This window comes from Nyctibius grandis, chromosome 2 (assembly GCF_013368605.1).
Source record: "Nyctibius grandis isolate bNycGra1 chromosome 2, bNycGra1.pri, whole genome shotgun sequence".
Lineage (NCBI taxonomy): Eukaryota > Metazoa > Chordata > Aves > Nyctibiiformes > Nyctibiidae > Nyctibius > Nyctibius grandis.
The window spans coordinates 287,803-313,848 of record NC_090659.1 but is presented as its reverse complement, the minus strand read 5'-3'; the positions used below and the strand labels follow the sequence as shown (position 1 = coordinate 313,848).

Sequence of the window (26,046 nt, the reverse complement as noted above, 5' to 3'; positions counted from 1 at the left end):
TCTCTCTGAAAGACAAACAAACAAACACAAAAGGATACACTTGGAAGGCTACAGCTTTGTTTGTCTTTTCTCCTGATTCCCATCAGGCAAATGCAGAGAAGCTTTGTCGCACTTATGAAGACCACCTGAACGAGACAAAAATGAAACTGGAGGAAATGACTCGGCTCATGAACGACCTCACTACTCAGAAGACAAAACTCCAGAGTGAGAACGGTACGTGCGTGTTCAGCCCAGAGACATTACTGGAAATCAGGTGTGTCTCAGCACTGCATCAGTGGGATGTATTGTGCAATGGCACCTGCTCTGAAGGCAGCTGGATTAGGATTGCTGAAGGTAGCAGCAGCTTTGTGTCTATTGACATTCCTATCAACAAGGACACGTACATCTATCTTACAATGCTAGAGGGAAGATGAAGGAGCTGGCATGCTGCTGCTGCCTGTGTGAATACGTCTTCCTCAGCATGACCTTGGGCATTGCACTCTAGAAGATGCTCACATCTGACCAAAAATACTACATATCCTCCAAGTGCTTGCTACCTTTTTAGCCAGAGTGGTACTATTTAATCTCTGCATCCTCATCAGATACCACTGTTCTGTGTGTTTTCAAAGACAGAAAAGTATAAACAAAACCAGCTATAACTGCACGTGAAGGTAAGCATCAATCTAGTCCAATCCATGACCTGAACTAAAATTAATGAATGAAGGTATTGGCAGTACAAAAAAATAAAAAAAAAAACACCAAACCACAAAACCCACAAAAAAAAAAAACCCTAAACAAACAAACAACCTAAGGAAAACTATTCTGGTGAAGCATCTGATGCTTCTTTGGAGGCAGCTTCACAAAAAGTCAGCCACAATCACTGTTAGTTCTTTTCCTCAGCAAAGTGGGACAGGTGGGACTTGGATTTTGGCTGGGACTTTGTCATTTCATCATCTTACTTTTTTTTTTGGTTAAATCCTGTGGCAGGTGAATTTGTAAGACAACTTGAAGAGAAGGAGTCACTGATAAGTCAGCTGTCCCGGGGGAAAACATCATTTACGCAACAGATTGAAGAACTTAGGAGACAGCTGGAAGAGGAAACCAAGGTAATGCTTTGGCTGTGTCCCGTTCATTGAAATGGAATGGGGAAAACTGCTCATGTTCATTTGTAGCCTGGAAAAAAGCTGAAATGAGACATAGGAGTGAAAGTGCTTCCTGGTAATTGTACTTATGTAAGTTCCTGCCCTTGACTGAGGCAAGTCACAGGAGAAGAGTTTGGGAAAATAATCAGCATTCATAATTGTTAAATAAGCTTACCCAGTTAGCAAAAATCTCAGATCTTGCATCTCAAATGTTTGGATGCCTTTCCAAAGGTGTTAGATTATCTTCAATCTTGATAGCTTCCTCAGTTTGTCACCAGCTAGGGATGACTTCAAACACTTCTTACATCACTTGACCTGGACTGTCAAAGCCAGAAGCAGAAAGAAAAAAAACGACTTAAGCCTCCATGTGAATTTCTAGGGGCTGTTTGTTTGGGTTTTGCTGTAGGTAACCCTGCAGTGCTGTGACATTTCTATCCCTGCAGTCCAAAAATGCCCTGGCTCATGCCCTGCAAGCAGCCAGGCATGACTGTGACCTGTTACGGGAGCAGTACGAGGAGGAGCAGGAGGCTAAGGCAGAGCTGCAGCGGGCTCTCTCCAAGGGAAACGCAGAAGTGGCACAGTGGAGAACGAAGTATGAGACTGATGCCATCCAGAGAACTGAGGAGCTGGAAGATGCCAAGTAAGTGGGTTACGTGGGCTTCATGGTGCCCTTGGCTGGCAGGACTGTGCTCCCTGGGACTTGTAGTGCTAAGGAAATAGGGCAATATGGTTGGAAAAACCCCTCTGGCTCATTGCTGTCATTTGTGTCTGTCCTTCTGTTCTCTTCATTGCTTGAGCAGCATAATGTTTCTGTTGAGTCCTTGTCCATGGGGCAGTGGATGTGAATACTGGGGTTTATTTAAGAACTAACAAGATTAGATTACCCTCCTTGGTTATCTCACACACTCACCTGCTTTGCCCCAGCCCAGTGCCATGTTCTCTTAGTCCTGACTTCCCTTCCCAGCAGGGAGATGATGGCTGCCCAGGGAAGGTGTCAGTTTTTCTGGGTAACACGGCAGCGGTGGCATTCGGTCATTTCACTGTCTCTTCCCCCCTGGTAGGAAGAAGCTTGCCGCTCGCCTGCAAGAAGCTGAGGAAGCAATCGAGGCGGCCAATGCCAAGTGCTCTTCTCTGGAAAAGACAAAGCACAGGCTGCAGAATGAGCTGGAAGACATGATGATCGACCTGGAGAAGGCCAACTCAGCAGCTGCCTCCCTGGACAAGAAGCAGCGTGGGTTTGACAAGATCATCAACGACTGGAAGCAGAAGTACGAAGAGTCACAGGCTGAGCTGGAGGCTTCCCAGAAGGAGGCCCGTGGCCTCAGCACCGAGCTCTTCAAGCTGAAGAATGCCTACGAGGAGACACTGGACCATCTGGAGACGTTGAAACGGGAAAATAAGAACCTCCAAGGTAAGCTTCGTTCAGGCCCCACATCTAGTGCAAGAGCCGCACCAGTGGAGAGCTGGAGGGATGCAGGTGCTCTGTAACAGCTGTGGAGAAAGGCATTTATCTCATTCTTGAGACTACCTTTCTGATGTGTTTGGAGACACCGAGTGACGCTGGCAATGAAGGTTTTAAACATAGAAACTGGCATGGCCAGAGGAGAGCAGGCTTCCTTTTGCTCACCTGTCAGTGAAGCTCACTGCAGAGGTGCAAGCCTCAGGGGACAAACAGGAAAGATGACCAAGGTGCAGCAGATGAAGCCTAGATAGCTCCCAAAGCAGAGCACAGATAAAAAGTAAACCACTATCACCACTTCAAAAAGCAGTTACAAGAAAGTCTGTGCCTTCAAGTCGGTCGGGGAAAAAAAAGTTGCTGCAACTGGAAGTAAGGCAGTGCTTGTGTACAGACGAGCCCTTGAGGTGGTAGTTTGAGGCACAGGTCCTGTATTCAGGCTCAGGGAATTGCAGCATGTTGGGGACACTGATCACTAAATCTGTCCATCCTTTTTGTTTCAGAGGAGATTTCTGACCTAACCAATCAGATTAGTGAAGGAAACAAGAGCCTCCACGAAATAGAAAAAATCAAGAAACAGGTTGAACAAGAGAAGTCAGAAGTTCAGCTGGCTCTGGAAGAAGCTGAGGTAAGGAAAGCTCAAGGGAAGAGGAAAGGGTGTCGTCATCATGATTTTCATTCCTTTTTCATCCTCTCAGCAACACAGCCAATGTGTTGATTGTTAGCAAGGGCAACCTCTCTGCACCCAGCTCCTCCAGCCTCGCTAGGCAGTGTTTTCAAGAAGTGACTGGTGACTTTTGGAGATGCTGACATCTCCAAAAGATGATGATCTCTCTAAGATCATCAAGTGGAAGCCCTTTCAAAGGAGGTGCCTTGTAGGTTTTGGTTTTTTGTGGTTGGGGTTTTTTTTCTGCTTTCAGGAAACCTGGAAATCTTCTGCTCACCTCCTGAAAATCCAGTCCTTCTTGCTTGCTTCAGCATAGAATATTCCAGTTTTTCAGTTTTTCAGGAACTGCTGAGAATTATGGTCTTATTTTGTTGGATATTTCTAGTGTCTAGTTTCCAACAACAAATTGATCATTTCCTGGTTTTGAGAATAAGACGACGAACCTCCTGATGACTTGAAATTGTAGAAGGTCTCAGATACTGTGTTGGATACTGCAGCCTGCTTAAAAAATGGTAGCAATCTCAGAAACCAAATGGAAACGGGCCATTTGGATAAATCTTGACTCCCACAGGAGTTTGTTAAAGACACTTGGCATGACTGCATTAATTTCTGCAGCAAGAAGTACGCACGTGCCCAAGAGGGATGCCTCATCCCAGCTTCCAGAAACAAAGCAACAATATGAAACAAGCTGATTGGAAATCCTGATTATTCACTGAAAGGACCAGGTTGTCAGCTTTTTTTTTTAAATTTTGATGCATTGCAGAGCTAGGAGGGGGTCAAGGTGTTGCTGGCTAGAAGCAACACAGCACATAGCAAGGGATTTTTAGTGAAGGCTGCGTTTCTTTTGAATTGTACTCTAAATAACATCTGCTAAAACGAACATCACCCAGTGACAGGGATACGTTAATACCTTAAATGCCGTGCAATTTCTTTTGTCTGTTACAGGATGCTTTATCTTTGCAGGGATTTCACAGCCAAACAAACAGGTTTTGTGAGCAGAGCAGAGCAAAGAGCATGCCTTTCTTCCACAGCTCTGAGATGTGGAGAGTGATCACACGCTCTGTCAATAAATTTATCTTGCTAGAAAGAATACATCAGTTCTTGAGGGGCCTAAGGGGCACGCTTTACTTTCCTGGATTGTGTGGAACAGCTTCCTAGAGCTCAGTGAAATTAGGAACTAACGAAAGTAAAGTGGTGATGTATTTTATTTTAATTGTGAAAGAAATGGTTTAATACAGATTTTCTCCTTTCCTTGTGGGTTTGGGTCTCCAGCAGTCACGATGGTGACAGGGTACTCCTGCGTGCTGTTCCCATTAACACATCGTGGCTCCTTGGCATGAAGTGTGCATTCCACTGACCTTTGGCTGCCATGGCCGGAGATCAGCCAGGAGTTTGCACCACTTTGTCTTCAGAACCTCCGTTCTGTTTCCATCATCTCTTGAGGGAAGCATAGCCAAGCCTGTGCAATTCCACCCTTCAGAGAGCACTTCCAAAATACATGGTGTGCAGTTCTACTTCCCTTCCCTGTCCAATGAGAGCACGAAGGAGTCAGAGTGGCACTGAGCCTGGTTGTGCAAGGCTTGGAGGTCAGAGGCCCTGATACTTCACTATGGGCTGCTGCCAGTTTAGTTCTTGACTTCTATATAGGAGAAAAGTAAGAACAAAGACACAGGAACAAACCTCCCTTGTTCCATAGAGTTGTTTTCATCTTAATTGGAAAGAGTGGACAGAGTATTTTTGCATCTTGTCATATAGAGCTGATGTCTGTTATTTCTTCCCTTGAAGTCTCATTGCCTGATGAGATTGTATAAATGGGAGGCTTTCAACACCTCATGATTCAGAGAGATCTTTGTGAGCTGGGGCACGTGTGGGCCCCTTCACCCTCCCAGCAACGATCTTGCTTTAGCTTTTGCCTGTCCCTCACAAGCCCATCAGTTTCCAGAGGGTTTCTGTACAGGGGTACAGAGTGGGGAACGTCTGTTGATATCAAAACCACACAGGCAAGGCCTAAGGTATGTTTTTGTGAGCCGTGGACTGTTTGTTTGACTATTTGTCCTCTGAGGAGCCTGCTCCTCAGTTTTCTAGCTGCCAAGTTGCATTAGAAGGCAAATAAATGCATCGTTTTGCCATGTAAGCCACTCATGTCCTTGCCTAGAGAGAGGAAGAAAACAGTGCTGTTGGGAACAGGAAGAAAAGTGTAAAGGGATCATCTTTGTGCAGCAGTTTGTGATTTGAAAAAAAAAAAAATAGCAGCTCCTGGTCTGCAAGCTCTTGGTGCTTTCTATTTCAGGGAGCTTTGGAGCATGAAGAAAGTAAGACCCTTCGCTTTCAGCTTGAACTTTCTCAGCTTAAAGCAGAGTTTGAAAGGAAACTGACAGAAAAGGACGAAGAAATGGAAAATATAAGGTACGGCAGGAAGCAGCATGTTTTTTAAGGGGAAAGTCTCAAAAGACCAGAAATACTCTCAAGACCCCAGCCAGTCAAATGCACCACAGATAGTCAGCAGCAGTAACACAACTGACAAGCACAACCAAAGTTGCAGCACACCAAGAGCTGCCAAGTCTCTAAGTTTACAGTACGGAGACAAGTAGTTGAGAGAGGTGCCTTCTCCTCATCCTCTAGGATGGCTGCCTCCCAAAGGGAACCACAGACACAATCAGCAGTACTGTCTCAGTGGTGCTCAAACCTGTGTTGTCTGAAGGCAGTCGGTACCTCTGCTCTTAGTTAATTTATGCAGTTATAGTTACACAGATGGTGGGAGGATGTGAGGAGCTTGCTGTTATGTGTACACCATCTGGGTAAACAGTGAGAACTGCAGAGGTGCAGAAAGTGTGAATGTAACAGGAGAGGAGCTTGCAGGTGAAAGGCGTGAACAGGAAAAATGGAAAGCAATTCGATGAGAGGAGGATGATGTCTTTTGTCTCTCCCCTCCCACCCAGCACAAATATTAGTCTGAAGAGCTACACTCTTAAAATGATGCTATGCTGGGCCAGATGTTCAGCAATGTGTGTGTGTGCCATCCTTCAGAAAACTCTGGCCCTGAGTGTTGCAACACTATTAATCAAAGAACCATGTCACTGTTTGTTGGTAGGCTGAAGGGTAGGGAAGGGGAAGCCCAAGGCCCTCTTTGGCCAGTGTGGATACAAGGATTGGTATGTTAATTGTTTCAAAACCAAGAATGTCTCAGCCCTTTCAGATACCATCTTCCGATGTCCTGCAGACGTCTGGATTACAGAGACCTCAGGATAAGCCATCCTAACCAGCGCTTTCTGGCTCAGCTTCGTTATCAGTGTTTTGCTGCCAAGCTTTTCAGCAGGCCTGCTGTACTGTTCCCTGGGAGTCTAGGGCATGGTTCAGTGCCTTGCTAAAGCAATAAGGCCCTCAAGGTTTCCCTTGTCGACTCGTTGATTTCCCAGAACTCCTATGCTTTCGGCAAAGCTTGGCCAGCAGCGAGATGTTTCCCTGTGTGAGTCATATTCTGTGCTTTGAGTTAGCTTCTGGTTGTAAGGGAGCAAAACCTTCATCACAGGACTTGACTGTTACAGAGTCAAGAAAATTAAGCACCTGTCTGTATCTGTTTTGCCATCTTTAAATTGACACTAAGCTGCCTCTCACAAGGGGACCAGGCTGTTAATTGAGTGGGCCTAATCTCTTCTAACTTTAGACGTCCATAACACAGATTTCTATTCCTGAATTATTCCCCTTATTAGCATAAGAAATGTTTTTCAACATCTACTTTAAGACATAATAAATTGTAGCTTATACACGCCATTTACTATAAAAAGTGTCTAGAGTAATTAGCTCAGAACATAGCTGCCTGTCCTCAGTTTGATTAATCCCCTCCACCAATGCCTTCGTAAAAAGGCTGACATGTAAAACGTCACAGTAAATGATTCAGTGAATAACTGCTGAGCTTGAAGTGCTTCTTGTTAGGTTCAAACCTGCACTTGCTTGAGTTTAGAAAGATACAAGACAACTCCTTGCTGCAATATTGCTAAAGGAAGCCGGGGACAAGATGCTATAGGTGCTTCCAGATCAGGAGTTAGGTGAGGGTGTGGAGCACACCAGCCAGTTAGATGGCAGTGGGGCACTAGAAACCTGTGCTAGAAATATACTATTTCTGGAAATGAGGCGCTTTCAGAAAATGAAGTACTGTTGCATGTAGTTCTGTGTTCCTGTGCAGAGAGGAAAATGACTCCTTTCACCCTTCGTGTCCTTTTCAGGAGAAATCAGCAGCGCGCCATAGATTCACTGCAGTCCACCCTGGATTCTGAAGCACGGAGCAGAAACGAGGCCATCCGTCTGAAGAAGAAGATGGAAGGGGACCTCAACGAGATGGAAATCCAGCTCAGCCATGCTAACAGGCATGCTGCGGAAGCAACAAAGTCAGCACGTGGCTTGCAGACACAAATAAAGGTACCCCAAGAGCTGCCAGTCCCAAGCCCCCAGTGGTAGGTGCGGGCTGGGTTTCATTAGTACAGAGCAAAACAGCAATGACGATGGTAATTAAGAGAGAAGCTACTCCCAAGGATGTGCAGGTAAAGCCCTTAGTGATCACGTCTGGCCTAAGAGAACACTGAAATATGGATTTCTTCCAAGACTTGCATGCAAGTTGGATGAGATACAGTCATAGAACCCTTGCTGGCTCCAGCCTCCTCTGGGGCAGAAAGCTACAGCATGAGGAACTGAAAAATCTGTGATTTTCTTGTGAGCTTGCAAGCCCTTTAAGAGTGGAGAGCAAGTCAACTGGCTGGAGTACAGCGTGTGTGTATATTCAGCTTTGTTGTTTGCTTCAACATTTGTAATAGCTTAAAAAAAATTGCTCTTAAGTCATTGCCTCTCCCACGCCTAAGCAGCCAGTTCTGCCTCGGGCAGAACCACAAGCTTTGACAGATTTGAACACACAGGTTTTTTCACTGTCACGCCACAGAGCACAAAGCTATCCAGCTTACAGTGTGGAGGAAGCCTTCCTCCACGCAAGAAGCACTGGAATCCTTGAGGTGGGCCCCATGCCACCTCTGCAGTCTGGGGTCCTCTTATGTAAGCACAGCAGCTTGAAATGGAGTTGTGCTCGTAAAAAACCCAAACATCTGTTTTGTTGTAGGACCTTCAGGTGCAGCTGGATGACTCGGGACACGTGAATGAAGATCTGAAGGAGCAGCTGGCGGTCTCTGACAGGAGGAACAACCTTCTCCAGTCGGAGCTGGATGAGCTGAGGGCTTTGCTGGACCAGACCGAACGGGCGAGAAAGCTGGCAGAGCACGAGCTGCTGGAAGCCACTGAACGTGTGAACCTGCTTCACACTCAGGTTGGCTTTTTCCGTGTTCTCTCCCTCACTGGGTTAAACTGAGCCTTGTCTGTTAAGCACTAACACTGTTTATCCATGGCCATTGTAAGGCAAACACATCTTGCCCTCCTTCAAAGGAGAAAGTGAGTAAGTCACCCTGTAGATGTGCCACCTCACCCGTTCGAGTTAGCTGGAATTGATGATTCAGCCAACTGCTTTGAACAGTTTCCAGAAAAAGCAATGATGGAAGATAACAAGAGAAAATTTGATTTCTTTCCTTCTTCCGTGCTGTAAAACCAGCGTCCTGCTTTAGTTAAGCCATGGCTGGGATGGTGAGGCATTCCTTTGGAGAAAGGACAAGGTGGTGTTTTTGTGCAGGGCGCTGATGTTACTCAGCAATGGAAGCTGCAGAGGCTGGGTTCTAACAACACGTGTACTGTGCAGGGCAGGGAACCACCCGGGAGCAAAGTGCTCTCCACCAGGGCACAGGTCTTCATTGAGATAAGCCTTTGGACCCTGCAGCTTTTACAGGGTCATGGAGGGGCATGTCCTGAGGCACCAGCATTTTTGTTGCTAAACCAAAGCTTTTCTTCACCAAATAATGGTCAGAAGGAAATGAAAACGTGCTACAGGCTGGCAATGTTCTGCAATGTTTCCTCCAGCCCATTGATGACTTGGGGCTTCTGTTTTAATAACCTCATTGACTGACTGATTATGGATCGTTAGTTTACCACGATGAACTGCCTTATTCATTTTTCTATTTCAGCCTCTGGCTTATTAATTTATCTGAATCAAAAGCTGAATATTTACAGCTTTGAGAGTGTTTTTAATATTTCCTCAGTCTGAAGCTAAGCTGTATAGTAAAGGTCAGCCCTTACCACATACCTGGGTCTCCCTTCTCAAATACTGCTGTAATCCAGAGGATGCAAAAATCAGTGAGCCTTGGTGTGCTGTGGTATTTAGAGAAGTTATGTTTCTAATCATCACTTTTCCTCCTGTTCCACTGTTCCTTGGGGGAAAACGTAATAAAAGAACACAAGCCTGATCAATCAAAAGAAGAAACTGGAGGGTGACATTTCCCAGATGCAGAATGAAGTGGAGGAATCGATCCAGGAGTGCCGGAATGCAGAGGAAAAAGCCAAGAAAGCAATCACAGATGTAAGTGCCTTTCTTCTTTTCAGTACCATAACGTCTTAGGACAGCTAAATAAGTATTTCCCAGGTCACCATTTCTGTGCTTGCTACAAAGCTCACACATCCAAAGCACTCCACAGTTATCTGGAGGTAACTGATGAAACCACAATATAAAACAGGCTAGAGGTAAAAAGAGAGGAAGGACTTTTTCCTGATGTTTGGTTTTGGTTGTTTTGTTGTTTGCTCCCCCCACACCTCCCAAGAACACAGTTTCCACTGATCCTCAGTCTCAGGTATTGTCATCTTTAAATCAGGTAAATCATACACCTGGACAGGCTAAACCACTTCAGGCTGAACTAGCGCTAACTGGTCTCCTGGTGTACATAGAACCTGATGTGAGAAACAAAATTACTGAATCCCAAAAGAGACACCCTAAAACTGTGTGTCTGCTGGAAAAACATCAGGGCTAAGATCCCAGGAGGAGAGACAGGGTGGCTGTGCAGGGAAATTAAGCTACCAGCTGTTTTAATCTACTCCCTTTCAAGAGCTCCAAACACCAAGATTAGATTTTGAATAAGTTCTAGGTAAAATGTCCCTAGTGAGTGGCACAGGCTTACTTGTAGGCTTTATAAATAAGGACATTATATAGCACAGATAATAAAAGGAGGAGAAAAAAAAAAAGGGTGGGAGGAAAATCTTAAATCACATCAGACTATGGAGGTAAAAAAGGCCTCCAAGGCTGTTCTGTCGTTGTATTTTCTCTGTCTAGTCATGATAGGCACAAACAAGGTAGATACTCTCTGGAGCTTTGGGTACAGTGAATGATCCAAGTAGTGGATAATCCAAGATCGATCTCCCATCATTTCTTCTGAGACATAATTCAACAGCATAAGAGAGCTGCTGTAAAATGTGGTTGTTTTTCAGGCAGCAATGATGGCTGAGGAGCTTAAAAAGGAGCAGGATACTAGTGCTCACTTGGAGAGAATGAAGAAGAACATGGAGCAAACCATTAAAGATCTCCAGAAGCGACTGGATGAAGCAGAACAAATAGCCCTGAAAGGTGGCAAGAAGCAGATACAGAAACTGGAATCCAGGGTAAGTTTGTGATCAAACTATGGACCACTACCTCCTGCCTTAGAGAACTGGGACCAGGGAGGTGCTCTAGGGCTGCCTGGTAGGTTCACAGAGGCCAACAGGGCTATGAACGCTTCCCTCTGTTTCACAAAATGCGGAGTAGTTCTTGGAGACATGCTTCCCCTTCACCATCCAGTGACAATGAGCTGTTGTAGCACAGCAGATGACCAAGTCCCTGATTAAAAAAACTTACAAAAACAAAACCAAAAAAGTATGCAACATCTAAAACGAGGAAAAGCCTCTGCAATGCTGCTTCGGTTGAACTTTTTTGGCCTTTGCATATGTCTGCACCTTTGCTGGTGCAGCTTAAATACATTTATGAAAAAGAAGACTGGAAAGGTTACAGTTTGGTCTGTTCCTGAAATTTGACACTCTGGGGATGCTGAGAAAATGAGCATTTCTTGAACTGTCAACTAATTTATCTGCTGCTTTATATACATGTAGCATAATGGCAAGGGGTTTTTCCTTTTTTGCAGGTTCGTGAGCTGGAGAATGAACTTGAGACTGAACTCCGCCGCAATTCGGATGCCCAAAAAGGAGCCCGCAAGTTTGAGAGGCGCATAAAGGAGCTGACTTACCAGGTGGGCTGAGGGCTGTAGTGACCACTAGGTCACTGGAAAGAAATGTATTCTCCCCAACAGTGTCTTAAGTTGCCTGAGTGAAGGATGAAGACTGGCATTACCCAGAGCTTTCTGGTTGTAGGACGCTTTAGGGATAGGAGGAACATCTCCCTAGGGCTACCATTGCCTGACACGTTGTGAATGATGATAGAAAGCCTCTACTGCTGGGACTTGGGCAGTTCTAGAACAGTATTAATATGGAGCAGGATTAGGTGACTATTCACACTGCAAGAGAAGAAAGAGCCCAGCTGTCTCTCAGCTGTGCTGATGACACTAAAAGGAGCCAGAAGGATTCAGTTGACTCTAACGTGTCACTCAGTGTGGGGTCACCCAGTCTGTCGCCTCTTGCTGAGCAGCAAGGGCTAGTCGTGACCCTCCCACAGGTTTGCTAACAGCTGCTGTTGCTGCTTGCCTTTTGAAAAAGGTCTGCAGCACAGAGCGCTGATCCTTCTGCTTTCAACAGCATTCTTAAGAAGATAATCCCATCTGGCCGCTTTAGGAGATTATTTAGCCTCCTACCTGTTGTTTGACTTCTGTACGCAGAGGCTGAAGGTTGTTTTCTTAGAACATGGTGTGTAGGCAGAATTAGCTGGTCCTTATGGACTGTGACAGCTTAAACCTGTCTTCCTTTACCAGAAATGCTTCCAAACCAGACTTCAAAATAAGTCTGTTTCACTAAATAATGACAAGAGTGCTCCTCACTCCTGAGCGAGGAGCTCTGTGTGTCTCTACGTGTACACCTCCGAAAGTCTGTGCACGTATATATCTGTGTTTATGTGTATCTATATTTTCACACACATAAATGGGGAGGGTACTCTGCTTTAGTCCTCAGCCTCCAGGCTTACACACATCTTCAATCAACCTACAGAAGTTTTTCTCATCTATACACAATATGGCTTGTTTGTATTTTGAATTATATGTTTCTAAAATTCTATATATGGCAGCCATACCTGTTTTGTTGGGGAGACACTTTAGGCCTTTTTACACTGTCAACCCAACTAATGGTGTTTTGTTGCAGTCAGAAGAAGATAAGAAGAACCTGGCCAGGATGCAGGATCTGATTGACAAGCTACAATTAAAAGTGAAGAGCTACAAGCACCAAGCAGAGGAAGCTGTAAGTAACTATTTGGGCCTTCTTACCTTTGAGAAATTTATTGTCCTAAACCCACAATCTTTAATCCATAGAAGCTTTTAGTACAAATACACATTTTGTGTGTGTATTAATATTTGTATTTATATTCTTATAAGCCCTGTATGTATAAATGTATTTATAATATATACAAAATAAAATATGTAGCATACGTGTTGATTATGTTTAGAAAAGGTATTCAATTTTATCTTAAGATTGCAGTATAATTTGCAAGGGAAAGCTGTGTTTCCCGTGGACAGGAGGAAATCAGCTGCACTGTTTTCTCTCCCCAGGAAGCTCAAGCCAATCTGTACCTTTCCAAGTACAGAAAACAGCAGCATGATCTGGATGATGCTGAAGAGCGGGCTGAAATAGCTGAATCTCAGGTTAATAAGCTGAGGAGCAAGTCGAGAGATATTGGCATGAAAAAGGTATGGTTATTCCATCAAGTCAAGAGATCCTGGCATGAAAACGGTATGGTTACACTGTGTGGGGTAAATGTGGCTGCTAAACACACAGCAGGGGATGCTGTGTATGCAGGAAGAGCTGTTACATCTCTTAAAGCAGCGTGGACTAGACTAAATCCTTGTTTACTACATTTTTTAGTTTCAATCTACTCTTTATTTTAACACTAAGGTAAGCCTTAAGGACAGCAATCTGATGCTTAGGCAAAATGAATTCTCTGTCCTCTTGATGTTGTGATTTAACCTCTGTGCTCAGCAGCCAGAAGTTTCCAGAACTGGGTGATTTTGTTTTTGTTTGTTTATTTTTGCAAGGGATATTAACAAGCTCCATCTTTTCCTCCCTCTGATGTAAATTTCCATGTATGTAACACAGCCTGGGGATTACTGCACTGGCAGGTCGCCAGATATTTTGACATTGCTCTTGCAATTAACTCGTATGGATTTGAAGAGGTGGATGAAAAGAAAATATTAGTGATTAGGGAAGTCATTAGTAATTAGAAATATATTTGTGGTGTCTTGCACTTGAGCAGAATGGTGGTAGAATAATATTAATGAAACTAAAAGGTGCCTAAGAACTTGGTCTGGAACTGAAAGCAAACCTTTGCTTATCTATGCTTGCCTTGTGGCAACCTGGGCAAGTAAGAGTGGGGTTGTTACTTGTAGTAATGATAGAAAGAGGAGCTGGGTCATTGCTTTATCTATTTCATTTGCAAGTGAAACATACATAAACTGCCCTGCTTCACATCGTATAAATTTTATGGGGGTGACAGCTCCTGAATCATGAAAGAAGAAAAAAACTTTGTGTATAATTTTTGTATTTTTATCACACTTGATCCCAACACCTTCCTTCTCTCTTCTGTATCTGCCATCTGTGGGAGAAAACACTCCAATTTCTGCTTTTGTATTGGACTAATAAAGTCACCTTTGACTGATACAAATGACTGTAGCTCTGCTGTGTAGAGCAGAGCTACGTTAAATCTGCACAAAGATTTGGTCTCTCACACGTTTATGTATGATGGAAGCAGTACTGTAACTGCAGCTCAAAAGAAGTTTTGCAGCTTTTAAGAGTAAAAAATTTCCACATATTTTTCTTTAAATTATTCCAGCCATACAAAAAAAATGAAAACTCATGTAAGTTTGTAAAGCCATGGCATCACACAGACACTGAAATAGGTAAACCATTAGAGTAATTTATTTGTTTAAATACTGCTAGGAGTGCTGTTTGTTCTAGTGTCCTCTTTCTGCCTCAAATACACAAGTCCCCTCAAGACTTCCCTTTTTAAGTTGTATCCTATCTCAATTGCATTTCAGGTTCATGAAGAGGAATAAGTACAGTCCAAGCTGACAGCTATGAGAAGATGCTTGATATAATCAGACACAACTGAAAGCAGATGTAGAAAAACAAAAAGCACTTACAGAAATAAACATCAAGTGAAAATCCAAAGAGACTGTGTAGTGTATTGCATTGATTTCTGTGTTTCTATTTTGCCAAGCCCCAGGGAGCAATAAAAGATTACATCTTGCCAACAGCCCACTTCATTATGTTGGAACAAATCCTAATTGGCAGATCTCTGACAATAATCAAAACCAAGGGCAAATCCAGTCACGCTTCACAGCCTCGTGTATTTCACACGCAGATTGTTGAAGCAGCACAGATTAAACCTGTGCAGGGGGACAGCCCTTAAAGCTGGGATAACCCAGCTTCACCTGTCCTGACAGCTGGAGTCTGTATGAATTTTGTAAATGTTTTCATATGAACAGTCAGTTTAGCAGCTTTCCCTACTCCCAGCCAAAGGACTTTTGTTCACCAGCTGCAGGAGAGACAAAGGAGATGCTGTGGAGGGACATGTCCCATCAGGGCTGCCTGTGGTTCAGAAATAGGGTGTTCTCTTAGATCTTTTCCACTTTCAAGCAGGGAACTTGTCGTTGCTTGAAATTAAAATACTAAATAAAGTGCAAAACAGTAAGCCCTCTCTTTCCCTCATACTGAAAAAAAAAAATCCCTCAAAACTGAATCTTCTTCTGTGGAAACTTTTTCATTGTCCCTTTAGGATGTCCAAGTTCCATTTTTTCATGCTGACTCCTCCCATACAAGCGTCAATTGACTTTTTTTTCCCCCTGTCAGTTCAGTTGTTTGTTACTGTTGCTCAGATGATAATCACAGTTTCATGTGGCTCTTAGTGTAACTCAACAGGGAAGGTGAAGGAACTCTGTTCTTTCCAGCAGCAATTTCAACAGCATCTGTGTGTGCAGAGAGGGATTTTCTTCTGGTACATCAAGGTCCTCACAGAATTCCTCTTCTTCTGCATTTCTAGTCAAAACAAAAATGTTTATAAGAACTACTGGTGTGTAAAATCAATCCTCTAGTGGGAACACAAGACACACTCACTATAAAGATAAGTCAGTATTTTTTTCATTTTTCCATTTTTCTCAGTCTTTTTTGTACACCTTAACCCATGAAAATCAAATTTATATTTTGGTCAAACATTCAAGGTCTGGATTTAAGCTTAACAGTCCCTTTAAAAATAAATCTTCTAATGATTGTACATACCTTGAGTGAGACCCAGGCGCAGGCTCCTACCAGCACCACTGCAGCAACCACTCCCAGCACGATTTTCCCAGCGTTACCTGAATTTTCTTTAAAAACACAAATTCCAAAAAGTTTAACAGAAGTGCTTTATATGGTGAATTAATGTTCACCATTGTTCAGTAACAAAGCTATGATTTTTCTCTCATTTATAATCTAAAAGCTATGATTTAGGGAGAATGTCTCAGTTGTTTTTTAATGCTACTAATACAACAACGTTCAAGTTACCTGACCCATACTGTAAGGCTTTGAAGTGAGCTGCGCTGATACAAAATCCCACGTGTGCTCATGTAATATGATTTGATGATTTCTAACACAAATCCCATTTAAAAACAATCAGCTGCCCAGTATGGTAAAAACTGCCTCCAGGTCCAGTGCTCAGTGAATTAACAGGACTGCTGCTTTCCAGCAGAACAACTCAGTAAGTTCTATCCAGCCTGGACCACAGAGTTCATAATTTCTGTTGTGAAATCTTTGCAACTTTCATCTAAAATGTTTCCCAACTTCATGCTGCACCCATGCAATCCAGGTGGGCACAAGAAGCAGTAGATCCTCAGGTGGGTGGGAGCAACAGCTTCCACAGGAGATAAGAACCCATCTAGCAGAAACCTCTGCACAGCACCAAGCACATCAGTAGTCCAGCCAATTTCAACAATGTGAGACCATTCAGACCTGGAAGACTCATTCCTTTAAGTATGGTTCTTTACTTCAGGCTTCCTTTCCACTGCTGTGTCTGGTCCAAAGAATTTGAAAACCTCTATACTCTTCTGGAAAATCCCTACGGATATCTAGCAAACAGTTCAAAAACGAGAACTGCCAAAACAGAGCGTTTAATCTAGTCCTTGCCTTCAGCTTGGCTCTGTCCCCACACGCAGACCCACGTTCACATCTTGTCATTACTTTGATAGAGCGGCTTTAAGCTGCAACCTTTCTTTACACATCCTCCAAAATGGTTGTAAATTCATCTCGCTTTTCCCCTTAAAAGTCTCCTTTCCAGTGGCACTTGGAAAACTTCCTGATGGTTCAGCAGCTGCCGTGCTATGACCACTATCCAACACGCTGATCTAGCTCATTCCCTTACACTATCTCTATCTGCTTATCTGCTTTCAGCCTGTGCTGCCACAAAGATGCTCATCTCTCTGAGAAGTGTTTTCTCTGCTCTGTATAACGTATTTCTGGTCTACGAGTAGCAAAATTCTGTGAGCAGCACAGTAATTTAGCCACTAAAGAGGGGATTTATATCGCTGATGGCTATTGTGAGATCCACCTGCAGAGAGCAGCCAGGGAAAGGGCTTTGTAGAGGATGATCCAGATCATATTTGGACTGGACAGGTTCTGTGTCTGTCTCCAGTAAATGTACAGGGAGACTGATAGACTTGTGCACATAAATTAGGAGCATCAGTTAAGTGTGTAACTCCGTGGAGGTTTTCAATTCTCTCACACAGTTGTCAGACTGAAACTAAGCTAGTATGGGGAGGGGGGAGAAAGCAAGACAAAAATATGCAGTTTTATCATTTATTTTAGCTCCTTTTGTGCTCTGTTGCCTCTATTTTTCATGTCCTACTGGCTGGTTTCAAGTCCTTTCTTAAAAAAGACAAATTAAGTGCCCTATATTAGTCTTCAGTCTTTTAGATGATTGTATTTAACAGCATACAATGCCTATGTGCTACTCTTGGGGTTTTTTTCCTCCTCCCTTTGGGATGAGATTTAAGGCGGCTGCATCCCAAACAGCACACTGGTTTTGAACAAATCTGTAATTTGTTGGCACTATCACTTCAGAAAGATGGAGTAAATTTTTTTTAACCTTCGGTACGAGTTTCCAATAGATAGAAAAGTCAGTAAGTCTCCTTGAAACCAGAGACAATGAAATAGCTGTAACTAAGACTTCACAGCTGGAAACTGACTACAGTTCATAAAAACACAGGCATGCTTATAAACATCTGTATCCCCAGGTCTAAAAAGGCCTGCTGTGTAGAATCAAAGCTCTGTAAATAACAACTGTGAGTTTTCCTCAACCAGGCTGCTTCTGCAGGCACATTTGTACCACATCTCTGGCCTTCCCTTCGTCTCCCTGCTCCCTTTAAAGACCGTATTTGCTATTAGCAGAGCATTTAGAACATGATCCTGAGAGTTTCCCTGTGCCCTCACCTCTGAGGGCAGTCAGGGGCAACTGATTTTGAGACCTTTGCCACAACAAGCTGCTGATTGAAAAGAAGAAACTTCAAGTCTTTAAATAAACACATCTTAGGTAATGTTGTTGTTTTTTCCTGGGACAACAATAATAAAATATCTCTTCTACCCACCTGTACTAATTACACAAGATGATTTTTCTCAATATTTTCCAGGTTTCTGCCTGACCCTTTGGCTCTGGATTCCCCTCACTGGTCCCCACCCTCCGAAATGGAAAAAGTGGCCACTTACCAACTTGCAGAGTTCTAACAGTCAGTTTTGTGTAGTGAGGTGTGGAAATATTACACAGATATTCTCCGTTGTCATTTGCAGTAAGATCATGCATCATCAGTGAAAAGTCATCTTGGTTAATCTGGGCTCGAGGCTGGTAAGAGTGAGCTGTCCCATTGAAGCAGGCCAGGACTGAGATCGCTGCATTTCTGTTTAGTGTCCAGACAACACTAACACCTTCAGTGTGTGCAGTGTTATTTCTGTATTCACAAGGAATCGCAGTGCTGCTTCCTTCCACATTAGACAGTTGATCTGAAACAGATAATTGAAGAACCCTCTGCCATTTTTTGGAAAATACTGTGAAGGTTTTTTAAACATTTTATGAATTTTTGCTCAAGTCTGATACTGTCGTGGACAGATGTAAAAACATATTTCACTATTTTGATACCATATTCAAACATCACAGTATGCTTCTAGAAGCATGTGAAGATTTTAAAATCAAACCTATCTTACATTAAAAAAAATCTAATTGGTATTAGCTATACTTATGAAAATGATTTTGTTTTCATTTGCCTGTTTCTCCTGTAATTGGGGGGTTCGTTAATAAAAGTGACTCATCCCAGTCTAAGTTACTGTGTAACGTAGCATGAAATTCTGCATGTTGGGAGCGGGGAGAAAATGCAACTAATCAGATACCTGCACGTTTAAAGTAAAAGGGTAAGGCTGTTACAACATAATTTAACTAAAAGAATAAAAAGATATTGTATTTAGTTAGAAATAACGTTCAGCTATGGTGGACTTTACCTGTCTGGAACACTTACAATTAATGAATAGCTTTAAAAGAAAAGGAAGGGGAAGTGGGGAAAGGAAAGGGGAAAAGAAAAGGAAAAGGAAGGGGAATTTTATACAGCTAATGTATAAAATACTAATATAAAACAAATGAATAGGATAGCACAACTATCAATTTGACAGCAGGGATTTGCTGCAAAGGAAGGAAAAACAGAGGAGACTGTGGTGGCGTGGTCTGTCCTCAGTGAGAGGACAGACAGATGCAGGGAATTTCAAACAAAAGTGTAACGAAATGAACCCTTTTCTCCTGTGGATTGGAAGGATAAATTAACAAAACAGACATTTATAGTGCATTTGTTACCTGCTATGATACCAAACTTGAAACCTTCCATAGTTGTAAGCTATTGCATGCAAATTAAAAACCACACTCTTGTTCTGAAGCACATGCAGGGGACGAGGAACTGAGAGCGCCTGGGTGCACTTTGAAGGGAAATCAGAGCACTGGAAGCAGCCATGCACTTCTCACACGGGAACTGCTCTGGCATTGCTCTTGAACCAACTACAAAATATTTCCTAAGAAACAGGAGAGGCTGAAAAGTACCAGTTACTTACTTGAACTGAATTTCCAGTGAAATGCAGGAAGAGGACAAAGCAGAGAGTTGAAATCTCATAGCCCTGATTTTCCTTAACAAAACGAGCTGCTGTTTGCTCAAACGCAAGCAGTGCTTGCTGCTCCCCACTCCCATGCATTCCCAGCACTGAGCCAGGTACTTCAGAATGCACTTGAAGAGTACAAAGAAAGGATCAAACTGCTGAAAAAACTCTCACAAAAGATGAGGAGTGGCCTGAGGAAGGAGCATATGGATGTAGAGCATCCCTCATATAACTCACAGCTTCACCAAGGTTTCCATGTATTTTGTCTGAGCTCATTCTGTTCTTGATAGAGTGTAAAGTTTTATTATTATACACCTCTTGAAATGTGAAACTGATATGGAAAAAATGTTCAGAGTAAAGCTAACGTACAGAAGTGTGAGCTACCCCCTCTTACCCCTGCTTCTTGGAGACATGCTGCCTAGTAATCGTAACAGACGAGTGCCAGAGGAAGGCACAGCCTTTTGCACCATCCCAGATCTGTGTGGCCCCGCTGCAGAAGCTGTATTTCACTTGGCTCTGACACCAGCTGTAACATTCAGAGCAGGAAGAGACTTCCATTCACTCCTACCTTGCATCTTCCATTCCGCAGTCCACTCTTCGTGAGGGAGGTGGATGTGGCAGTAGTAAGGATCAGCTGTGTTTACAACGTTCTGGTCACTTCTAACAGAATAGAGAACGCCAGCCCTGGTTTCCTCCCAGCCTGTTTCTTGGATGGATGTATTGCCCTGTACCCAGGATATACGTGGTACTGGGTACGTGAGGAAGGCATAGCACCTCAGCTGCCTTTCTGTGTCTGTCTTCTGGTATTCCAGGGCATAGTAAGAGGCAACTGTAGATTTAAAAAAAAAAAAAGAAGAAAAATCAATCCTACTACTTTCAGAATCATGTTTAACTTGAAGTGATTGGTCTTTTGAAATAACACTGGAGAGAATAAACGTAACTGAGAACAAAATTCAATCTGTGTTTGATTTCAGAAGAAAGCATAGCATTACTTGCTGTCCATGTGAGGGTCCATACTGTTCTGAGAAGCCACATAATGTTTTAAAACTTAAGTAAATTCAAAACCTAAAAACTCAAAACCTAATTGCCCCTTAGAAATCACGGTGCACTAGGCTGTGAGAACAAGTGCTGCACTGCAATTTTTCAACTCATGTTACATTTCACCAGAGAAAATGAATCACTTGGCCCAAAAGGTACTCTATGGGGTTGGAGGATTTTGTTTTCACGTGAGAAATAACACAAGACAATCTGTTGGTGTAATCCCATTTCCACTGGTGTGATATAAGCACTTTTGATGTCTTACTGACCTCTCACGTGCAGCGTGACTTCCACTTCTGTTTTAGTTTGCTGTGTTCCCACGTAGCAATTATAAAGGCCCTCATCAGCCAAGGTCAGGTTACTAAGTTTCAAGGAGGCATTTCCACCAGGAATGTTCTCGTGGAAAAGGTGTGTTCTGTGCCTGTAATCCGGGTCTTGTATTTCCAGCTGATCGCTCTGGTAGTAGTAGCTGTGCACATTTTTGTCCCCTTTCTTCCAGTAAATCACTTCATCATTCCCAGGTGGGAAAGGACAAGGGAGGATGCAATCCTTGGAAAACAGCCCCGTTACTGTTTCCTGTTCTGTAAAACCTAAAGCCCAGAAGTACAAAAGAATAAATTAAGCCTCATCTACAAGCATATTTCTGCCCCTCCTTATCCCTGACAAAAAAAATGCTCAGGCAGGCAGCACATTCCTACCCAGTGTGCCAACGGCTCTTTCACAGCTTTCCTCTAGCACGAGTCTCTGGGACAGCAAGGGTCTTCATTCGGTTTAATCAACATTATAATGCAGAGCTCTTCCCCTTGTCTTTGAGCTTAAGTAGATATCCTGAGTCAGCACCTACATATTCAAACCAGCACACCACCCCCTTAGCACCTGAGCTGCAAATGCATTTCCAAAAGCACTGCTTTCAACCTCAAAACCTTCTGAGCTGCAGCTTGCTAATCACTCAGATGTTCCTACTGCCACGTTGCAATGACCCAGGTCACCAATAACCTCACCTAGTGCCAAGCAGTTGTACCACCACAAGAAAAAAAGGATGTGATGGTGCAACTAACAGGAAGGACAGAGCTTTCTGAAACATCTACACCACCACAGAAGGTGTCAGGGAGCTCTGTGCCAGCCCCTGGAGGTAATTAATTCACACAACAGTTTGGCAGGTAAAGTTTGGTGTTTGCTGGCCATGGCCATCCATGCAGCCATCTTCCAGGCATCTTTGCTTCAGGAGTGTTTTACATTACCCCAAACTGATTCTTTACCATTAATTAACTCCCCCCTATTAAAAAATGAATAATAATTGTCTTTATTATTTTTCATAAATAATAGAGCTAAAACCTACCCCAAAGTGTAGCACCTATGTGAAATAAATAGATGAGAAGAGATGGTATTTTCTGCCCTTTCATGTCGTCTTTGGTTCATAGTAGACTCGTGTCAAACTGACAATAAAAAAGGAGAGGAGAAAACCTGTTTTAAATGCAGGTAAAAGACATACCCTAATTATATTATTTCCTTTGTACAGCTTATTAAGGACTGTAGGCTTTTGTATCATGTTTTTTTTGTTTGTTAACAGTCTTGGCCCAGATTTTTGGCCTTAAGGTCATTATATAATACTATACATTTCATAATGGTTGAGGCCCTCTCATTGCCATGTAATCCTCTGCAGAGTGATACCTTTCAGTTTATTTTTAATAAATAGAAAGTGTTTACCCTCAGTGTTCTTTCAGGGCAAGGGAACATTAATCTTCATCATCCATGACCAGGACACCGAGGAAAAATGGTCAAGTGCCATTTCCAGAAGGATATAAGAAGTCCCTCGTCAAGCCAGATTTTTCTACTCCCTAAAAATATATTTCTCATTACTGCAACGTTTGACTTTCTGAGGTGGGAAATCTGCCTGCATTTGCAAATATTGCAGATATAAAGAACTTTTCACACTTTACTCTTCACTGGATCAAAAGGGCACCAGTTGAACGTCCAAACATGTGTGTAGGGTAGGAATGCAAAGGAGGAGGAGGAGGAGGTTCTCCCGTTGTATCTTCTGGTTTGTCAGTTAAATGACCATGAACTGGAAGCTCTCCCACACAACGAAAAGAGAATAATCTTACTGTAACAGACAGACCACACCCTTTGTCCACCCAGGCACTCTACTCTAAAACACAGCGTACCACAGTGCAGAAATTACCTCACGAATCAAATAGCTTGAAGAGAGTGTAAAGAGCTTCCCCTAGTCCCTCTCCTCACCTCAAAAGACAGCTGTAGGTACCATTCCTGACTGATTTACTTGGGGCACACACTTAGCCAGGCTTGCTAACCAGTTCTTTTAATACCCATGAATAATCTTGACTGGTGTGTGTCACTGTTTGTGGTGCATGTGAATCCTACATCCCAAGGATTTTTGCCTGTTATTTCTTTTGTAAAGCAGTGTGATTATTTTATGTATTCTCACTTTTCTGTTAGGGGGAAAAAAAACAACAGAGGGGCATTAAAACATTAAATGTGAGACAGAGATGATGCAAGAGTAAAACAAACACTTCTGATCTGTATTTTTGTTGCATGTTAGCAGCAATTGCGAGCATCTGCCTTCTCTTCCTTCTTGCCTTGGCAAGTGGTGCACATCATGTTTTACTGAATTTTTTGCCCATTTGTCCATCGCTTCCAACTTGATTAACACAATATATTGTGCTTGAGGTTTGAATTTCAGAAACTGCATTCAATGCTAACCTTCCCTTAGGGGCTGATCTGCCACGTTTAGCAGACAGCCCAGGCAGTTTGGCAGTGATAGCAACATGGTTCCAACAGCACCTCTGCAGCCTTTGGGGGCTGCACCAAGGAGTGAAGCCTGGACAGTGCAGGCTGCCTCACATCTTCTAGCTGTGCTCCATAACACTGTACTGAAATACAGAACTATAACTGATTAGCTGAAAATTCTTACCTTCGGCACCAATCTGAGCTCTGGATCTTCCCACCGAAGCATGTTGAGAAAAATGTTTGTTTCTCTGTAGAAAAACCTGAGGAGTGAAGATTCTGGTCAGTCTTTTCAGCAGGATGGGGTCTTAAAGGCATGAAGTATATGTACACTGATAGAGTCACACTGCAAAGCACTGAATCAACATGATTATCCTGTTTGTTACAGACCTAAACGGCACAACTAAGAAATCACGCCCTAAGGCTTTGTAGTGAAATATCACTATGAAATTATTTATTCAGTGTACAACTAGGATTAAGATCACCGTGGTTACTGATGCTCTAGTTTTCAGGAGACTTATTTCCCACAGAACCACCACAGGCTCAACTGGGCAGCAGCTCAGCCAGTTTCTGAGAGCAAGGCAAGGCACTAAAACGCATCTTCCAAGACATACATCAAAGTCAAATACCCAACAGCTCAGACAGTGGTGGGGGCAACACTTCCCTTGCTTTAGCCACTGGAGGAAATGGACATGAAACCACACATGCTTTCTTTTTCTTCTATTAGTCAGTGACCAAACCGTGTGTCCTACGTCCTGCATCATCTTTGAACTCTGCATTGGATCTGAACCCTGCCAAGGGCACTCCCCTAGCACACAGGCATCAGGATCGACCTCTGCTCAGTGAACTCTCCTCTGTGACCAACCTTGAGAGCAGCCACACACATTGTAATAGTTTCCTAACCCTGTAAAACAGAAGTTTTTTATTACTTAGTAAAAAGGATTCTGATTAATTCCTTTTCAAGGTAACTTAACCAAGCACACATACACACTTATGAGGACTGGAAATGCCTGAGGATTTCAAGTTTTACCAACAAGCAAAGAAAAATGAATGTGTAAAGTTCTAAAAAACCCACGTTAATCACATACTGCTAAAATCTCGTACTAGCCACAATGATTTGTGAATTTCCGGAATTCCACAGAATTTCCACAATGCTTTCCAGAATTTCCCCACTGAATCTTCAGCAGGCATTTTCTATAGTAAAAAAGAGAATTAATTCTCCACCTCCCGCCCATGAAACCCTTATGACATAAATGCTAACGCCATACTTTAGTTGTGGAGAAATACTCCCAAAGGAAGAAGGTTCCCACATTCTAAACATCCAAAACTGTCTTAGGAAGCAGACCAAAAATACTGTGTTTTACCTCAATATACACATATCACATTCCCTACCTGCCCCACCCCGTACCCTTATAACACCATAGAGCTTTTATAAGAATGTTGGGGGGTTTTTACCTCTTCTGATTTCACAAGTAGCCAAAAAATTCAGAGTCTTCTTGTTTCAGATGTTTCTTGCAAGCAGGGTTTATATATCTATATATATAAATAAAACGAATATACAACTCTCCTGAAGCCGTGGAACTTTGCCTCTTCCCTGCTCCTTTCACAGCCACACCTACACAAGTATTTCACATGCAAGTTCACTCCTGTCCCACAAACGAAAGCAGTTGTTTCTGTAGCGTGAACTATGTTTCTATCCACGTGATGCTTCCACACCTTTTGTGTTCTCTTCTCCCTCTTTGGGCTTAAAAAGCTTTTTCTCTTAACCATTTCTTTCGCCTGGCTTTGTTGAACAAAGCTCTGACTAACAGAAGTCAGTTATCATCAGAAATGTGATTTCTACAGCAGTGGTGATGCCACTTGGGGATTGTTCTTGGGCGTTATGAGAGCACCAGCATCTCAGCTGCAGCAGAGGCCAGCAATTCTCTTCCTAAGGCAGAGCACGGGAACCTGACACAGAGAGCGAGGACAAAATCAACATAAGATAAAATTAGCATGACACTCTTCTCAGAAAGCTGGTAATCTGGAACAAGAACAGTAGGTGCCTTGAGCTGTCTGCAGGGTTAGGTAATTATTGTCTAACAATGTTTCCCTAGTGCTTCATTGTCTCTGGACAATTCAAGCCTCACTCATGCTGTTTGAGAAGGAACTTATAGGACGACCCAAGGATTTTAGGGAACAGGGCTTACAAAAGAGCAAACAAAACGCAGGAAGAAGTGGAAGGAAGCAGCTCTGTCCTCGAAGCTCCCAGCCGGGGTTAGCAGGGCACCGGGGAGCCGCACTCCAGGAGAACCAGCTCCTTCCCCACCACACCGCAGCAGTTCCAGCTGGAATCGCGGCTCACCTCCAGCTACAGCTCCTCTGTTTGCAACACTTACTCGTCCATACATCCCGCTGCAAACTGCGCCTCAGGCCGTGAGCTTTGCTGCCGGCTGCCGGCAGCTGCCGCCTCCTCTCGGCCCGCACGGCATAAGAGGTTCACAGCTCAGTATTAAATCGGGTAAGCGTTTAACCGAGGAGCCAACACGACAGGCCCGTGCTCACACGCATCCTGAGGCCTGAGGCCGAGCCACCCGGTGGAAGCGGTGTGAAAGGAGACGCTCCTGCCCGGCCCCGGAGCGACCCAGCAGCGCCATCTCCTCCCCGCCGCCGCGGCCCGGCGCCTCCATGATCACACACGGAGGCCGCCGCCTCCCAATCCCCCCCCTCGGCGGCGGTGGGTGAGGCGGCCCCTGTCGCCGTCACGCCTCCGTGGAGCGGTGATTGGACGTTGATCGCGCATGCCGCGTTGCTATTGGTGGTTCGCGCTGGACAGGCGCGGC

At 43.5% G+C, this 26,046-nt stretch overlaps 2 protein-coding genes across 3 annotated transcripts in view; one reads left to right on the top strand and one right to left on the bottom strand.

Moving 5' to 3' along the window:
* The window catches only part of MYH15 (myosin heavy chain 15), a 46,644-nt gene extending 32,187 nt beyond the window's left edge, over positions 1-14,457 (top strand). Inside the window, exons 30-43 of the mRNA XM_068395250.1 lie at positions 87-213; positions 967-1,085; positions 1,565-1,761; positions 2,183-2,532; positions 3,081-3,205; positions 5,535-5,650; positions 7,468-7,660; positions 8,349-8,552; positions 9,564-9,689; positions 10,589-10,759; positions 11,275-11,379; positions 12,437-12,532; positions 12,841-12,978; positions 14,323-14,457. Coding sequence (XP_068251351.1) covers positions 87-213; positions 967-1,085; positions 1,565-1,761; positions 2,183-2,532; positions 3,081-3,205; positions 5,535-5,650; positions 7,468-7,660; positions 8,349-8,552; positions 9,564-9,689; positions 10,589-10,759; positions 11,275-11,379; positions 12,437-12,532; positions 12,841-12,978; positions 14,323-14,340 — 2,085 coding nt within the window. The 3' untranslated portion in view covers positions 14,341-14,457. The remainder of the gene's footprint in view (positions 1-86; positions 214-966; positions 1,086-1,564; positions 1,762-2,182; positions 2,533-3,080; positions 3,206-5,534; positions 5,651-7,467; positions 7,661-8,348; positions 8,553-9,563; positions 9,690-10,588; positions 10,760-11,274; positions 11,380-12,436; positions 12,533-12,840; positions 12,979-14,322) is intronic.
* On the bottom strand, positions 14,238-25,869 carry HHLA2 (HHLA2 member of B7 family). 2 transcript variants are annotated; one of them, XM_068395251.1, is made up of 10 exons: positions 25,603-25,869; positions 24,680-25,174; positions 24,090-24,128; positions 23,412-23,487; positions 21,819-21,915; positions 20,749-21,069; positions 20,010-20,270; positions 18,020-18,310; positions 15,563-15,648; positions 14,238-15,322 (listed from the first exon to the last, which is right to left on the bottom strand). In XM_068395251.1, the coding sequence occupies exons 5-10, from the start codon at positions 21,880-21,882 to the stop codon at positions 15,296-15,298; spliced, it is 1,050 nt and encodes a 349-aa protein (XP_068251352.1). In that variant the 5' UTR covers positions 21,883-21,915; positions 23,412-23,487; positions 24,090-24,128; positions 24,680-25,174; positions 25,603-25,869; the 3' UTR covers positions 14,238-15,295. The 2 variants fall into 2 exon arrangements, with proteins under 2 accessions (XP_068251352.1, XP_068251353.1); XM_068395252.1 differs by lacking the exons at positions 23,412-23,487; positions 24,090-24,128; positions 24,680-25,174; positions 25,603-25,869 and adding an exon at positions 22,187-22,275.
* Positions 25,870-26,046: the final 177 nt, after the last annotated feature.

Bases quoted from the DNA above. Each gene is read 5' to 3' on its own strand.
- HHLA2 (XM_068395251.1), bottom strand. From the start codon at position 21,882: ATGAAAGGGCAGAAAATACCATCTCTTCTCATCTATTTATTTCACATA. The intron at 15,649-18,019 runs GTAAGTGGCCAC...GTGTTTTTAAAG, and splicing joins TGTTAGAACTCTGCAAGTTG to AAAATTCAGGTAACGCTGGG. The intron at 15,323-15,562 runs GTATGTACAATC...TGTTTTGACTAG, and splicing joins GCGCCTGGGTCTCACTCAAG to AAATGCAGAAGAAGAGGAAT.